At 54.4% G+C, this 15223-nt stretch overlaps 1 protein-coding gene and 1 long non-coding RNA gene across 5 annotated transcripts; both read left to right on the forward strand.

Moving 5' to 3' along the window:
- The first annotated feature begins 322 nt into the window (after positions 1–322).
- Positions 323–6844, forward strand: ADAD2 (adenosine deaminase domain containing 2). 4 transcript variants are annotated; one of them, XM_086350097.1, is made up of 11 exons: positions 404–638; positions 733–876; positions 4239–4391; positions 4726–4773; positions 4864–4989; positions 5074–5224; positions 5305–5472; positions 5576–5805; positions 5895–6138; positions 6350–6470; positions 6553–6844. In XM_086350097.1, the coding sequence occupies exons 1-11, from the start codon at positions 437–439 to the stop codon at positions 6655–6657; spliced, it is 1692 nt and encodes a 563-aa protein (XP_086206223.1). In that variant the 5' UTR covers positions 404–436; the 3' UTR covers positions 6658–6844. The 4 variants fall into 4 exon arrangements, with proteins under 4 accessions (XP_086206221.1, XP_086206223.1, XP_086206222.1 ...); XM_086350095.1 differs by having other exon boundaries at positions 323–638; positions 6350–6844; XM_086350096.1 differs by having other exon boundaries at positions 4864–5224.
- A 5952-nt stretch (positions 6845–12796) lies between these two features.
- LOC147353021 (uncharacterized) lies at positions 12797–14057 on the forward strand. The gene is made up of 2 exons (XR_015145309.1): positions 12797–12875; positions 13477–14057. It is a non-coding gene; the product is annotated as an uncharacterized LOC147353021 (long non-coding RNA).
- Positions 14058–15223: the final 1166 nt, after the last annotated feature.

Consider the following 15223-nt stretch of genomic DNA (forward strand, 5'->3'; position numbering starts at 1 on the left):
ATGGGGAGTGCAGGGCATCCTTGGACGGCAGCAGGGGTGAGGTGCTGAACTTGGGTCCCCAGACTCCTCCCCTGGTCTTTGTTTCCCGAATACCACGCAAGCAAGCGCAGAGAAGAACATGATAGGAGGGCCCTGTCTTCCACCCTCAGCTTACACCCGGAGCCCCGCCCTTGTAGTAAGGTGGTTGGCCAGGTGGCCACTTAGTCCACATCCAGGCTCTGGCTGCCTGGGAGACTGGCCTTCCCATTGGCTGGGCATACTGTCCTGCTACAGTTTTATGGGCTCTCATTGGCTACGAGTGAGGTGGGAGGCGGAGCTCACCATGCGCCGACAGTTGTACCACGTTCTCCCCACGTGGGCGCTCGCTCTGGCGTGTAAAAGGGCGCGGGTGGCGCCAGAACGTGCCCACTGTCCCCTCCAGCCCTCGAGTCCGGCCATGGCTTCACAGGCCAGCGCAGCTCTGGGCACTGATGACAGTGTCCGCAGGAAGCCCCGTCTGGCAGCATCACTGCAGATAAGCCCAGGGTCCAGCCCCTGGAAGCCCTCGGCCAGTCTGGGCCAAGAGCCTGCGCCCGCCCCCAACGCAGAGAATGATGAACCGGGCGGGCAGCTCCAGGCCTCGGCGGCGGCTGGGGATGGTGAGGCCTGGGTGCGGGCAGGGATCGGGGAGCTGGGGGCGGCTGGGCACAAGAAGGATGGGGAGGTCCCTGAAGGTCGCTGTACCACCCGCAGGGCCCGCCGGGGACTTCCCGAAGATGACCAGACATCGGGGCCTGCAGCTCAAAGACCCGCCACTGGGCCAGGCCGTGGCCTCACTTACTCAGTACGCGGCCAATCTGGGTGTCTCCCTGATATTTCGAGAAAGCCAAACAGCAGGTGAGGCCCAGGGGGCTGGGATGGCAGCATGCCCTGGGCTGTTCTCAAATGAGGCCAGGAAGACTGAGTTGGGCCTGAGCCTGGGGCCCGAGGTAGGCCTGTTGTGAGCAGCATGGTGCCAGGGGCACCAGGTACCCCAGATTTCTAACTAGCAGGTGAAGGGGGCCAAATCTGAAGCTCAGGTTGGTTAAAGGACCTGCCTCAAGCTACCCAGCCTTTCAGCAGGCTTTTTTGAAGTCCATTATATACAATTACAGTTGCCATGCCAGCGTTGGAGAGGAGGTGCCTAAGTGAGGGCCAGCCCACCCCAACTCAAAGAGGTTATCAGATACAGTTTAATGATGGCAACACTGTATACAGGTGTAATGGTTACAGGCCTCCTCCTGAAACCACCAAGATCAATCACCAGGTCCCTCCTAGATTCAGATTCCCAACTTTCAGCCAGCACATTCCCTGCTTCTAAGAACTTTTGGGAGCATTTGTAAAACTTCCTAGGAGAACCTCAAACTGAACAACTCAAAACGAGATAATGTATTTAAAAAAAAAATCTACCTGGGATTTGTTTTAATCAGGTATGTTAAGACAGCAGACGTGAGAGTGCTTGTCACGAAGGGGCAAGTATGGATTCCTAGAAACAGGAGGCACAGATGGCCATGCAGGGCTGTGCAGGAAAGGATGGGGTGGCCAGGAGGAAAAGGAGGGGGGCAGGCACAGCCCAGGGCATTAACTGGGTTTTCTTGGGAAAGAATGGTTGGAGCAGGGTACCTATGCAGAGTGAGATTAGGATTGATGAAAGCAAGACACTGGATAAGTTTAGGGGTTATGGGGTGGTTCCTAGCTGCCTAGTACCTGGCCTCAGGGGTGATTTAGGGCATGGGGAATGTTGGCTTGTCAGAGAGTTCTGTGGTTGGGGCGTGAGCTCTGGATTGGTTGGGTTTTATATGAAAGAGTGAGCTCGCAGAGAAGTGGTTTGCTATGTCGAGGAATTAGCTAGTCCTGGGAGGGATGGTTTCTCCAGAATTAAACCCCCAACTGCCAGAGCATCAAGAATACAGAAAATAGGGACTTCCCTTGTGGTCCAGTGACTGAGACTCTGAGCTCCCTTGCCGGGGGCCCGGATTTGATCCCTGGTTGGGAAACTAGATCCCACATGCTATAATTAAGACTTCGCATGCTGCAACTGAAAAAAAAAAGGAGGAAATCAATTCAATACCAGTGGTGACAGCTAACATTCATGAGTTCTGGGGGACAGACCAAGTGTTATTTGAAGGTCTGCAGACACATTAACTCATTGAGTCCTCACAAGTATTCCTCAAGAAAGGCAGATACCATTACCACCGCTTTACAGATGAGGCTGAAGCTGCCAGGGGGCAGTCTGGTTTCAGAGCCTGAGCCGAACCACTGAGTAATATTGCCACTCCCTTCCGCCTAAGGTCCCTCTTTCCACTGTCGACGTGGGTAGGCATTTTTTGTCATTTCTATTCTTCATTTTGGTAAATTTTCAAAGAATAGTATAAAAGAGCTCCCATAAACTCTTCACCCAGATTCTCCAGTTAACATTTGTCATATTTTGTATTTCTCTCTCTATATATATATTTATATATAAATATCCACATTAATTTGTTTTGAACAATCTGAAGGCTTAATTACCCCTTAAACATTTCAACATGTATTTTCTAAGATCAAGGGTATAGTATTATATAATTGCAGCACAAGGATCAAATTCTGGAAACTTAACAAGTGACGCTATGCACTATACAGTCCATGGAATTCTCCAGGCCAGAATACTGGAGTAGGTAGCCTTTCTCCAGGGGATCTTCCCAACCCAGGGATTGAACCCAGGTCTCCCGCATTGCAAGTGGATTCTTCACCACCTGAGCCACAAGGGAAGCCCAGTAATGCTGGAGTGGGTAGCCTATCCCTTCTCCAGCGGATCTTTCTGGCCCAGGAATAGAACCAGGGTCTCCTGCATTGCAGGCAGATTCTTTACCAGCTGAGCTATCGGGGAAGCCTATTGATATAATACCATTACTTAGTTACCATGTTCAAATTTTGCTACTTGTCACAGTGATGGGCATTTTTTTTTCCAATCCAGCACGATTTATTACATCAGCCTGTTTAACCTCTTTTTATCTGAAACAGTTGCTCAGGCTGTCTTTGGCTTCAGGACAGTGATGATTTTGAAGGATAAGGTCTGGTTATTCTGTAGAAAGTTGTCCGTTTGGGTTTGTCTGTTTCCTCAGGATTGGGTTCAAGTGATGCATAACCAGCGGAGGCATCTGTGGCAACCTCGTGTCTGTGGCGTGCATCCTGCCAGGGGGCCTGAGATCTTACTCTACCCCTGGGGTGTCAGCTCGGGGGGCCTGATCAAGGTGCCTTCACTTCCCTCCGGGTGTGTCATCAGTCGTCCAAGCAGGGCATCTTGAGGTGGTGTGAGCATCCTATTCCCTAGAACTGCATCCCCCCCATGGTTGTAGCATCCTTTGATGATTGTGGCCAGAGCTGGTTATTACCGCACTGGCTGCCAGAGAGTCCTGATGCCACCCTTCCTTCTGCATCTCCCAGCTGGCATTCTTTTGTAAATATCTATTTGGCTGCCTTGAGTCTTAGTTGTAGTACGCGGGGTCTTCATTGACACATGTGGGGTCTTTTGTGGCCGGTGGGCTCAGTAGCCGTGGCTCAGTAGTTTCCCCAAGGCATGTGGGATCTTACTTCCCTGACTAGGGATTGAACCCACCTCCCCTGCATTGGAAGGCAGATTCTTAACCACCGGACGGCCAGGGAAGTCTCCCTAACTGGCATTCTTGTTGCTCTTTTACAGTAGGTGAATCTCCACGCTAGGGAGGGGTACTGAAATTCGGGTTCTTTTCAAAAGGAATAGACAGCCCTTTTAGGAGACAATTTAGCAGCAGGTAACAGCAAATACTGTGAATAGAAATAAATATATGCCCTTTGACCAACTGATCCCTGTTCTAGGATTTTCATCTGTCTCTATTGTGTCCTAAGTAACACCTGGAGTGGTCATGTTTGGAAGACGAGCTTCATGTAGAGAAGAAATAGAGCAGTGTGTCTGAGAGGGGATGGGACCTTCCTCCTGGAGACAGTGCAGCCCTGGATCTAGGTCCTGACAGCACCTGGGGTCGCTGTCCACCTGCCCCCATTGTCCCCCTCTGTACAATGGGGTCACAGAGACCTATTTCAGAGGGGCTGGTGTGGATCTGTGAGCGGGCATGGACAGAGCTCAGCAGGCTGTCTGCCCGTCATTCTGGTCATCCTTGCTGGCAGGTGTCGTGGTCCTGCTAGGAAGCGCCCGGGACAAGGATGAAGCGCACGGTACCACTTCTCAGCTTCTCCTTCCCCAGATCCCTGCTCGCCCTTCTCTGTGTCCGTGGAGCTGGATGGGGTGGTCTGCCCCCCAGGCACCGCCAATAGTAAGCTGGAGGCCAAGCAGCAGGCGGCTCTCTCTGCCCTCCACTACATCCGGCATCAGCTGGAGGGCCCAGCCGCAGGGGCAGGTAACCCAGGGCGCGGAGGGGGCGGGAACACACGTGTGCCTGGGGTGAGTTGCTGCAGAGACCATCCGGGCACCAGGACCCGGCCTGCAGGGAGCTGGGGGTGGAGACGTGAGCAGACCCCTGCCCTAACGTCCTTTGAAGCCCAACCACCCTGGGCCCAGGGACTGCTGGGGGCAGCTGAGGGACTTTTGGCTTCTGGAGGATAACCCAAGCCCCCCACCTCCACCCCCGACACACACCGCTCACTAGTGGGACCTCTTAGATTCCTGAAGGATGGAGGATGGGAGGGCAGTCCTCAGCACCCACGACAGCCCACCCTTTGTCTCTCTTCCAGAGCCCCCAAAGACCCCCAACCAGCCTCCTCTCGCTCCTCTGAGCATAGGTAGGTGAGACCCCAGTGACGCCCACCCCCCCCCCCAGCGTGGGAGGGCATGGCCTGTGAAGCCGCCTCTGCCCCCTCCCTCCCCTGCAGAGAACATTGTGACCCACGAGCAGCGCTGCGCGGCCGTGGTCAGCGCGGGCTTCGACCGCCTGGTGGACGCCAGCTCGCCGTACCGGGCCTGCAAGGGAACCGTGGCCGCGGTCATCCTGGAGCGAGGTAGGGCAGCCCTGCCCCTGCCTCCCCGGGAAGGCCCTTGGGCGCCCTGCTTCAGGCCGGTCTTCTCTGCCCCCTTCCCCGCAGAGGTCCCGGGTGCCAGGGGCCACGCCAAGGAGACCTACCAGCTGGTGGCGCTGGGCACCGGTGGTGGCAGCTGCACTGGGTGGCTGGACTTCTCGGGCCGGCAGCTCCACGACTGTCACGGGCTGGTGGTGGCCCGCCGGGCCCTGCTGAGGTGAGGGGTGGAGGGGGGCCCTCTGCCCAGCCCGCCCTGGGGAGACAGGACCACCCCAGCTGCCACTCCACCGCCCCCAGGTTCTTGTTCCGGCAGCTCCTGCTGGCCACGCAGGGGGGCCCCACGGGCAAGGAGAAGTCCGTGCTGGCCCCCAAGCCGGGGCCTGGACCCCCCTTCGCCCTCAAGCCCCGGATCTTCCTGCACCTCTACGTTAGCAACACCCCCAAGGGAGCTGCCTACGATATCTAGTATGTGGGGTACCAGGCGAAGGAGAGCCTGGGGGGGCCGCACCCGGGAGCGCCACATGGGCCTGGGAGAGGGGCCCTGACCCCCCGCCCCGGTCCTCCACAGCCTCCCTCCGTCCTTGGAGGGCAGCCTCCTGCACGGCCCGCCCCTCCGCCTGCAGGCCCACATCCAGGGGGAGCTGAAGCCCGTGTGCTACGTGGCCCCCGCGCTCCGCGACACCCACGTGGGCTGCCTCTCAGCAAGCGACAAGCTGGCACGCTGGGCCGTCCTGGGGCTGGGGGGGGCCTTACTGGCCCACTTCCTGCCCCCGCTCTACACCACCAGCCTGGTCCTGGGTGAGCCCCGCAGGGCAGGAGGGCAGGGGCGGGCCGTGAGGCGGGGAGGTGGGGGCACAGAGACTCAGACCTTGTCCTGCGCCCCACAGCCGACACCTGCCACGACCCCCCGACCCTGAGCCGGGCCATCCACACCCGGCCCAGCCTCGACAGGCTCGTGGGGCCGGGCCTGCCAGCCCCCTACACCCGGACCACGCTGCACCTCTTTGCAGGGCCCTCGGTGGCCCCCTCCAACCTCACTCCCAACACCTGCCAGGGCCTGAGCCTCAACTGGAGCCTGGGGGACCCTGACATCGAGGTGGTGGATGTGGCCACGGGGCGTGTGAAAGCCGAGTGAGAAGGGCCTAGGGGCTGGCTGGAGGGGGGTCCCCGTCCCCTTGCCTGTGGGGAAAGAAGATGCATCTGGCCACTAGCCTCTTACCAGCAATGTGACCCCCCACCCCAGATGGTCAGGGTGGAGGTGGTGTGAGAGGGTGGCGCGGGCCTGTTGGCTCGGGCCTCCTTTGCCCTCCCCTGATGTTGGGCCCCTTTCTGTCCTTCCCAGTACTGCCCCCGGGCCTCCCTCCCGCCTCTGCAAGGCTGCCTTTCTCCGGGCCTTCCGCCAGGCTGCCCATGCCCTTGGGAAGTCCCACCTGCTGGCCTTGCAGACCTACGAGGCAGCCAAGGTCAGCACCTTCCCACCCCCGCAGCCCTCTTTCCCACACTCCCAGCAAGCACCCCCTCTCACCTGCACCCCTCCCGCCGTAGGCTGGGCCCTACCAGGAGGCTCGCCAGCAGCTGTCCGTCCTCCTGGACCAGCAGGGCCTGGGGGCTTGGCCCTCCAAACCGCTGGTGGGAAAATTCAAAAATTGAAGCAGAGCTCCAGGGGCTGAGGTCCTGAGCCCAGCGGGACGCCGCTGAAGGAGTACCGATTTGGGGGTGGGGGTGGGGGTGGGGGGTGTGGGCGGGGCGGGCGCCAGTGCAAGGGTGAAGCCAGGAATGGAGGCGGGGTGGGGTCTGCTGCACACTGGGGGCTTGAATAAAGAAGCTGATTCTGGTGTTCCTGTGTGCTGTTGGCTTTTTGGCGGGGAAGAGGGGAGCCCCAGTCCACACCCTTCAGGTCCTCTGGGTCCTGCAAGAGGTGGGCAGCCCTGGGAGGTGGCAGGGGGCTCATCCCAAGTGGGTCCCACTCTGCCTCTGTGTTACCACAGCTGTCCCACCAGGTGAGGCTGTGATACCTGGAGCCCACGTGCTAACTGGGTGGGGGGTGCCAAGCCCGCCTCTCAGGGGTGGGGGTTGTGGGGAGTCTGCAGGAATGTCCAGGCTCCCCAAGGACCTTGGGGGCGGAGGGAGGACAGTGAAGCCTGCCCATGCACATGCCCACCCCCCCACCCTGGGGCCGGGCACACGTCTGCAGGCTGGGCACCTCCCCAGCCTGGGCAGGGGCCCTGGAGCAGAAGCACAGCAGCTTTGAAGTCTGGGGCTAGGGGTGGTGGAGGACCACAGCAGCCTCCCGCCCCACACCCTGTGGCCGGGGCCTCCCTGCTCCCCCAGCAGTTTCAGGATTCAGAACTCCAGACCATTCTCCCTGGTGGGCTGGGAAGCTGGGTCGACATTCTGGGCCAGGCAGGAGCAGACACTTAAGCCCTGGTATAGCATCTGTTCCCTCCAGGCCACCTCCTGACCCCCACGGGTGAAGTGTGTGCGTGCGTGTGTGTGTATGACCTTGGCGGCCACTTAACCCCGGTTCACTCCAGCGGACTCATCCGGAGAAACACCCGGAAGGCCGGCCCACATGCCTGTTCTCCAGCCCACCTGGCCTCAGGCTGGGCTTCCCCTCTGTCCATCTGCCGGGCCCCGTCCTCTCCCTTTCAAGCAGTGCTGCTGCCAGCGAGGGGGCGATGGAGGAAAGAGCTGACAGGCTGGAGCAGGCCCTGCCTGCCCCTCCCCCCGCCCCCCGCCCCCAGGCTTTACAGATGCTGTCACATTAAACCTGCCACCAATGAGGTGGATGCTCTCGCTGCTCCACTTTACTGGTGAGAAAATTCACCAGGTGAAGGTGGGCACCTTCCAGAAGAGCACGCGGGGTTGGGATGGACCTGCGGTTCCCACCCAGGCCCCTGACAACTTCAAGCACCTGGAAGCCACTGGGCTGCTGCTGGAGTCGATTCTGTGACCTTGGACAGACCCCCAACCTCTTGTATAACGTGGCTGGACAGTGTGTTTCCAAGAGCTCCCTCCTGGCTCTCAGCAGCTCTCCTCTGCTCTTTCCTATAGGCCACGGGGGTGAGAGATGCAGCCTTGGCCCCGGAGAGGAACAGCTGTGGGCTGGAGGGCTTGGGAGGGGGTGAGAAAGGGGCTGGGAGAGGGCAAGAGAGGATGGGGGCTGGGGGAGGCGGGAGCAGCTGCCAAAGGCAGGCTGGTGTTCAGGAACACGCACGAGCAAAGGAAGGACAGTGGGGAGTTTGAACCAGGATGGAGGATCTCAAAAGCCAGACAAGTGCTGATTTTTTTTTTCTCTTTAATTGAGAAAACTGATATTATTTTTTAATACCAGTATTGTTATTTAAGGGCTTCCCTGGTGGCTCAGATGGTAAAAAAAAAAAAATCTGCCTGCCACTCAGGAAACGCAGGTTCAATCCCTGGGTGGGGAAGATCCCCTGGAAAGGAAATGACAACCCACTCCAGTGTTCGTGCCTGGAAAATTCCATGGACAGCAGAGCCTGGTGGGCTATGGTCCATGGGGTTGCAAAGTGTTGGACATGACTGAGCGACTAACACACTTTATTGTTATTTAAACAGAAAAAAAAAAAAACAGGCTAACTTTGAAATAATGATTTCTTCTTTTTTTTTCAGGGATGAAGAGAATTTTTAAAACACCCAAGCCTATTAATTAGCACATTTATTACACATTGTTTTCCCCTGGAGATCATTTAAATTGATTTACTTTTTGTCCTGTGATGGTGACTACAACCAGATCCCAGCCATTCCCAACTGCAGTTCTATGCAATGAGCCTTTTGATATTCATTAATCACATAATCAGTGGGTAAACAAGTTATTCAAAATGACATTAACTCTGCCGTGTTCTGCCAAGTAAGTAATATTTGTCCCCACATGGCATAAATCTGCCTGTCCAGTCCTTCCCTCCCAAGACAGTCCCTGTTACCACATTATTCGCGTGGTTCCTTTGACTCAGCTGATTTATTATTGTAGGGTGATGATGAAGGTTGCTTCTGAAAGGGAGAGCCTGTTAATGTCTTCCTGGCCCAATCCCCCCTGGGTGGAGTTTTGCCAACAACTGCATTTTTGAGCTGGGAGGTGACATAACCCAGCTGGGCACAACACACAAGCCGCCTTTGCCACCACTCCCATCTCCCATCGCCCGCAGCTCCGAGCCCCGGGGTCTGTCCTGGACCCCTACCCCGTGCTGCCCCTCCCCTTGTGTGGTCTCACCGCTGAGCACGAGTGTGGACCAAGAGGCGAATCGAGGGGCCACTCCACCTTTCCAAGCCTCAGTTTCCCCACCCGGCGAATGAGAGTTGGTCACAGTGGAATGAACTGGGAAGAGAGCCAAGCCTTGTGCCTGGATCTTCGTGGTCATCGGCAGTGGTGGTGGCTGTTATCAGCCCTGGCTGCTCTCAGCTTGTTGTCTCTTTCCATCTCCCTGGCTCCCTGCCCCATGGGGTCTCCCACAAAGAAGATGCCCAACAAACCAGCGTTGAATGGAAAATGAATAAATGATAGAATCTTCTCTTCACAGGAGTGGGTTAGAGCAGGGGTCCCCGACATCCAGGATCTCATGCCTGATGGTCTGAGGTGGAGCTGATGTAATAACAATAGAAATAAAGTGCACAATACATGTAATGTGCTTGAATCATCCCCAAACCATCCCCTGTCCCCCATCTGAGGAAAAACTGTCTTCCATGAAATCGATCCCTGGAGCCAGAAAGGTTGGGGACCATTGGGTTAGACAGAAAGAACAGAAACCCTGTTCCAAAATATGGCTCTGGAAGAGGTTTTGAAATTTTCCATTTTACTATGAGCTCTTTTTGTTGTTGTTGTTGCTGACCTGTAGAAGCATTCTAAAAGACCTAGAGAGGGACTTCCCTGCTGGTCTAGTGGCTAAGACTCTGAGCTCCCAATGCAGAGGGCCCAGGTTCAAACCCTGGTCAGGGAACTAGATTCCACATCCTTCAAATAAAAGACCCTGCGTGCCACAGCAAAGACTGAAGATCCTGCAGACTGCAACTGAGACCCAGTGCAGCCAAATAAGTCGATCAGTATTTGAATAATAAAAGACCTAGAGAATGTGGATCAAACCACACCTGAGCTCCTTGTGGATTGTCAGTCATAAGAACCAGCAAAGTCTCCTTTTCTTTGTCTGTTTGACTGATGAAGTCTGAGTTTCCTGTCCTTGGAAATAAAACATCTCTAACTGATGTTTGTGGATGTGTCCTAAAAATGTACGTGTTTATTCAGATGATCTCCCAAATAAACTGCCTGCCTGTAAATCCTTGCCTCAGGGTCTCCTTCTGGGGGAACCCAAACATCTGGGAGGACCAAGACAGAACTCCTCAGAGCAGGTGCCCCATATGGCTCCTCCCATCACCACTCTGCCCTCTTTCCTCCTAGGCTCTGCTCGTCCTGTTTATTTATTTATTTTTGGCTGTGGTGGGTCTTTGTTGCTGCCCACTGGCCTCTCTTTTGGGGGCACACAAGCTTACTTCCTGTGGCATGTGGGATCTTAGTTCCCAGACCAGGGATGAAACCCACGTCCCCTGCATTGGAAGGCGGATTCGTAACCACTGGACCACCAGGGAAGTCCCCTGTCCTGTTAGTTTCCTTCTTAACTGACCTGTGGTCTGCCTCCCTCCCCTGATCATCCCCTCCAGCCACATGTCTGGGAGCATCTGTCTTGCTGACAGAACAATGCCTGGCCCAAGGCAGGCATTTAAGAAACAATGCCCTAGAAGCTAACCATTGCCCTTCTGACTTCTGACTTGGCCTCGATCCAGAGATAGGTGAGCTTGACCCATGCCACCCATCACCTGGGGGACCCTCCCATTTCCTCCTACAGCCCGAGGTCAGCCCGAGGTCAGTCTATGAGGCTAGACCTGCCCCAACACACCAGAGAAGCCACTTGTCATGTCTCAGTATTGTTTAATGTTTCTCTAGGAGTTGCAGGGGTGGGGGAGCCCCAGAAGCTTAGTTAGGAAGGCGCAGGTGAAATTGCTGAGTTCTCCAGGGGATCTTATTTCAAGCCAGTCATTGACTGAGTACAATGGAAGCCTTTGGAACAGCAAGATTGGCTAATTTTAGCTCAGGGTGCCCAAATTCATTCTTTTTCCTTTTGTCCCGCATACAGGAAAGGTGACTTAGGAAAGTCACGCGCCTTCTCCGTGTGTGACCTGGAGCTGGCAGCCGGGAAGGTGGGGCTGCTCTGGACGGCCTGGGAGCCTCAGAGCCGGTGAGGAGAGCACGTCCCTTTGTTTGTTTTATTTTTAACCAACACTGTGTTCTGGGAGGTGCCCCTTGGTTAGATGTCAAATGATGGATGAGCCCAGTGCTGGGCGAGGGTCAGGAAGCACAGAGCTGCAAGCGCTGCCTGCCAGTCCTGGCTTTGTCGCCTCTGACTGTGTGACTTGTCCTATCATATCCCTTCCCTGGGCCTCCGTGTCCACACCCGAGAAAGGGGCAGGTTGGACACAGCGACCGTAAGGATCATTTAGCCCTGAGAATGTGTGCGCCAGGCGGCTCCCAGGCTGGCAGAGTCAGAGGGCGAGGGACGGTCCCCTCCTCCTGGCAGCAGGGGAGAGAGCAGACCTGCTCTGAGCCTGGGGATGAGGTCACCTGCCAGGCGGACCCTCTCTCCACCTCACCGAGTCGCTGGGTGGTCCTTCTAGCATGTTCTATGGGGGCTGCCTGGGAGCTGGGGTTCTTTTCCTCATTTGAATTCCTTTGGGCTGGTCAGCACTCCCCAGCTCTCTTGTTCCACTCCCCTGCCAGCATTTCCCAGGTCACCTCCCATAATAAAGGGCTCATATGTCACCCCTGGATGTGATTCCCAGAGAATAACACAACTTCTGGCCAGAAAAGCACAGCCTCAATCTAAACATGAGGAGACACAAGGGGATGGGTGCAAAATGAGGCACATTCTGCTGGAAAAGGGCGATGAAACTCACCCTGAATTTCCATACCATCTATGACAAATGAAAGCTGTGGAAAGATCTGGACTACAGGAAGCTAGAGATAGGACAAGGAAATGCAACATCCAAGCCTACCCTGGACCCTGTCCCAGACGGGAAAGTCTATGAAGGATATTATTAGGTCAGTCGACAAAGCTGGACCGGACGCTAGATTAGATTAAAATATTGCATCCAGGTTGAATGTGCTGACATTGGTTAACTGCCTCGTGGCTTTATAAGAGAATGTCCTTATTCTTAGGATCTACACAGCATTTTGGGTCTCCTTGGGCTCTCCATCTTAAAATGAAGGAGTTGGTTTCCCTCAGAGCTTCTGTCTTTTTATTTGAGGGGAGGAGTTGTAGATTCCTTTGAGAGCCTGATGAAATCATTGGACACTGCACTCTGAAATGCACAAGACATACACATGCTTTGTTGAGGGTCAACACCAGAGATTTCCAAACCCCTTGTGGAAACTCTTGGCTGGGAACCCTTGGACCCATGGTGTTCTGATAGGCTTTTCAGTTACCATCTTCTTAAGTTCTGAGAGCAAAGTGCCACGATATAGTCATCTGCCCTCAAAGGGTCCAGAAAAGCATCCTACGTATAGATAATAATAAAAAAAAATAGAGCAAATGATATAACAAATGGGGCTAAATGTTTCTTAAAAGGTGTATTGGAGTCTTCTGTGTACTATTTTTGTATTTGCAACTTCTTTTGGTGAGTTTCCCAAATAAAATGTTAAAAAATCAATTGCCCCGTGCCCAGTAACCATTCAACAAGTGAAGCCCATCATGAGCATTTCAACAAGAAGCAGAGGGAGAGAGTTTAAGCCCTTAGAGGGAAGTGGGCGGGGGGAGGCTGAGCCGTGCAGCCAGGCACTGGATGTGAGATGCCCAGGTGGACAGGTAGGAACGTGGTGGGCAGCTTGTGGGCAGAGATCTCCGTGAATTCCTATTCAAACTTGAACTACCTGTGGTTTTTGCTAAGGAAGCAGTTCTGCGGATAGTCAGGGGCCGTGGTGAGCGTTTCTTTCTCAGCTCTCTCTCGGTTTCTTACCTGCCCCCACCCCCCATCATATAAACAGTTGCAATGAACTTCCCAGAATCACAGACTGTCCACGCTGGGAGAAAACAACAGTCTCCTCCACCATATCCATGGGATCAATGAGAGAAAGAAAGCCCAGTGGAATTGATTTCCATGTCCATGTTATACGAAGGGTAAGAGCTGGTGCTGAGAGGCCCCAAGACGACTCTCCTTACCCTGCTCAGGGTACGTGGCAACGTGTTACAATCTTGTTTTGAATAGTTTCTTTGCGGTCTCAAGCACTGTGTCAGATGAACCTAAGAGCTGATATACTATTAACAGAGTGTTCTGCTGGGAATCAGGATACTCGGATCTAACTAAATGAACCGGCTTTGTGGCCTTGGGTAGGTGGCTTCCCCATTCTGAGCCTTGGTCGCTCCATCTTAAAATGCAGAAGTCAATTTACTTCTTGTCCTTTTTCAGGGGTCATGGATTCCCTCGAGGGTTGATAAATGTCACTGGACCCTTGTTCAAAGCTGTGCATTTTGAGATGTACATAATCTCAAGAGGTTCACAGATACCCCATGGTAACCACCTGCTTAGACTGTCTTCTGATGGGCCTTCCAGTCCTAAAAGCCATGAAAACAGAATCAGTGAGTCAAGCCCCACCTGCTGGATGTTGAAGAATTAACCTATCCATCCTCAAGTCATGTGGGCTCAACTCTGGCTAGAGAGGTGTTGAATCAATATTTTAAAGTTGCCTCTGGGAGCCACATGGAAGTGACTTGAAGCAAAAGGCCCTTTGCTCTTTGCCTTCAGCTGGAAAATTTCAACTTTTGGCTGCAGTCATGCCCATTGGCCTCCAAGAAAAACAAGCCCTTCTGGGAATCGCGAGACTCTTTTCAGCCAATGGGGATGAAGAGACTGCCTAGCAACCTGCTGGTCACCCCCATTCTACCCAATCAGCATGAAGGAAAGGCAGCTCTGCCAAGCTAGACTAACGCAAGATCAGTCCCCAGGGGACATGGAAGGGAGAGACAAATAGAGCTTTTAATTAAGCCCCACTTGCGAGCAATCAATTCCAATTTTCCGCTTCTAATTTGGTAAAGAATTTCCACCAGGCATGTACTGAGACACGGTAGAGGCTCATGTTGGTGATGGGCTCAACTGTTTTTCTTTTAATCTTGGCACATTTTCTTTTGGATGCCGAAATATGGGAAACAGGAAAAGAGGGAGGCCTTGGTGGGAGCCAGTCACAGAATGGGCTGAGTGGAAGTGAGGGGTTTTTGCCCCAGGTTTGCAGCACAAAAAAGTCTCCAATCAGGAGAGGAGGACCTGGGACTTCCCTAACAGTCCAGGGAGATTCCCTGCTTCTAATGAGAAGGGTGAGGGTTTGATCCCTGGTCGGGGAACTAAGATCCCACATGCTGCACAGTGGCCAAAAATTTAGTAAGAGAAAAGAAGAAAAAGAGGGAGTATCAATTTGGAGCCTGATATGGGTCGTAGGCTGTTCCAGGTCTGGGGTGAGCTTGCCCCACAGAGGGGACATGACTAAAATGGGGGAGGGTGTCTAGAAATTTGCACATTCTTTTAAAAATCATTATTTGCAAATGCTGTGCCTTGGAACAGCAGCAGCCCTGAGGATCTTCGTGGGACCCCAAGTGGAAAACCACAGATTTAGCCCAGCCCCTGAAACTGACAGAGAGGAATGGGGCTAAAGTCATGGGTGGCTTTTCTGAAGGGCAAGACTTTTCCTTGTGTGACTGGCCACTGTGCTGTGCTGTGCTTAGTCACTCAGTCATTTCTGACTCTTTGCGACCCCATGGACTATAGCCCACCAGGCTCCTCTGTCTATGGGGATTCTCCAGGCAAGAATACTGGAGTGGGTTACCATGCCCTCCTCCAGGGGATCTTCCTAACCCAGGGATCGAACCCAAGTCTCTTGCACTGTAGGCAGATTCTTTATTGTCTGAGCCATCAGGGAAGCCCAAGAATACTGGAGTGGGTAGCCTATCCCTTCTCCAGGGGATCTTTCTGACCCAGAAATCAAACCGGGGTCTCCTGCATTGCAGGGAGATTCTTTACCAGCTGAGCTACCAGGGAAGCCCTGACTGGCCACTCAGCCACCATGCAGAGTGTCTATTTGGTGAAATGTCACCTTGGGAAGGACTGGGGAGTGCCCTGCTGATTCTTGGGGGGCTAGAGGAATGGGGGGACATGTACGCCCATC

Source organism: Bos grunniens, chromosome 18 (genome assembly GCF_055505025.1).
Source record: "Bos grunniens cultivar Pamir isolate PY7600 chromosome 18, Bosgru_T2T1.0, whole genome shotgun sequence".
In the NCBI taxonomy this organism is placed as follows: domain Eukaryota; kingdom Metazoa; phylum Chordata; class Mammalia; order Artiodactyla; family Bovidae; genus Bos; species Bos grunniens.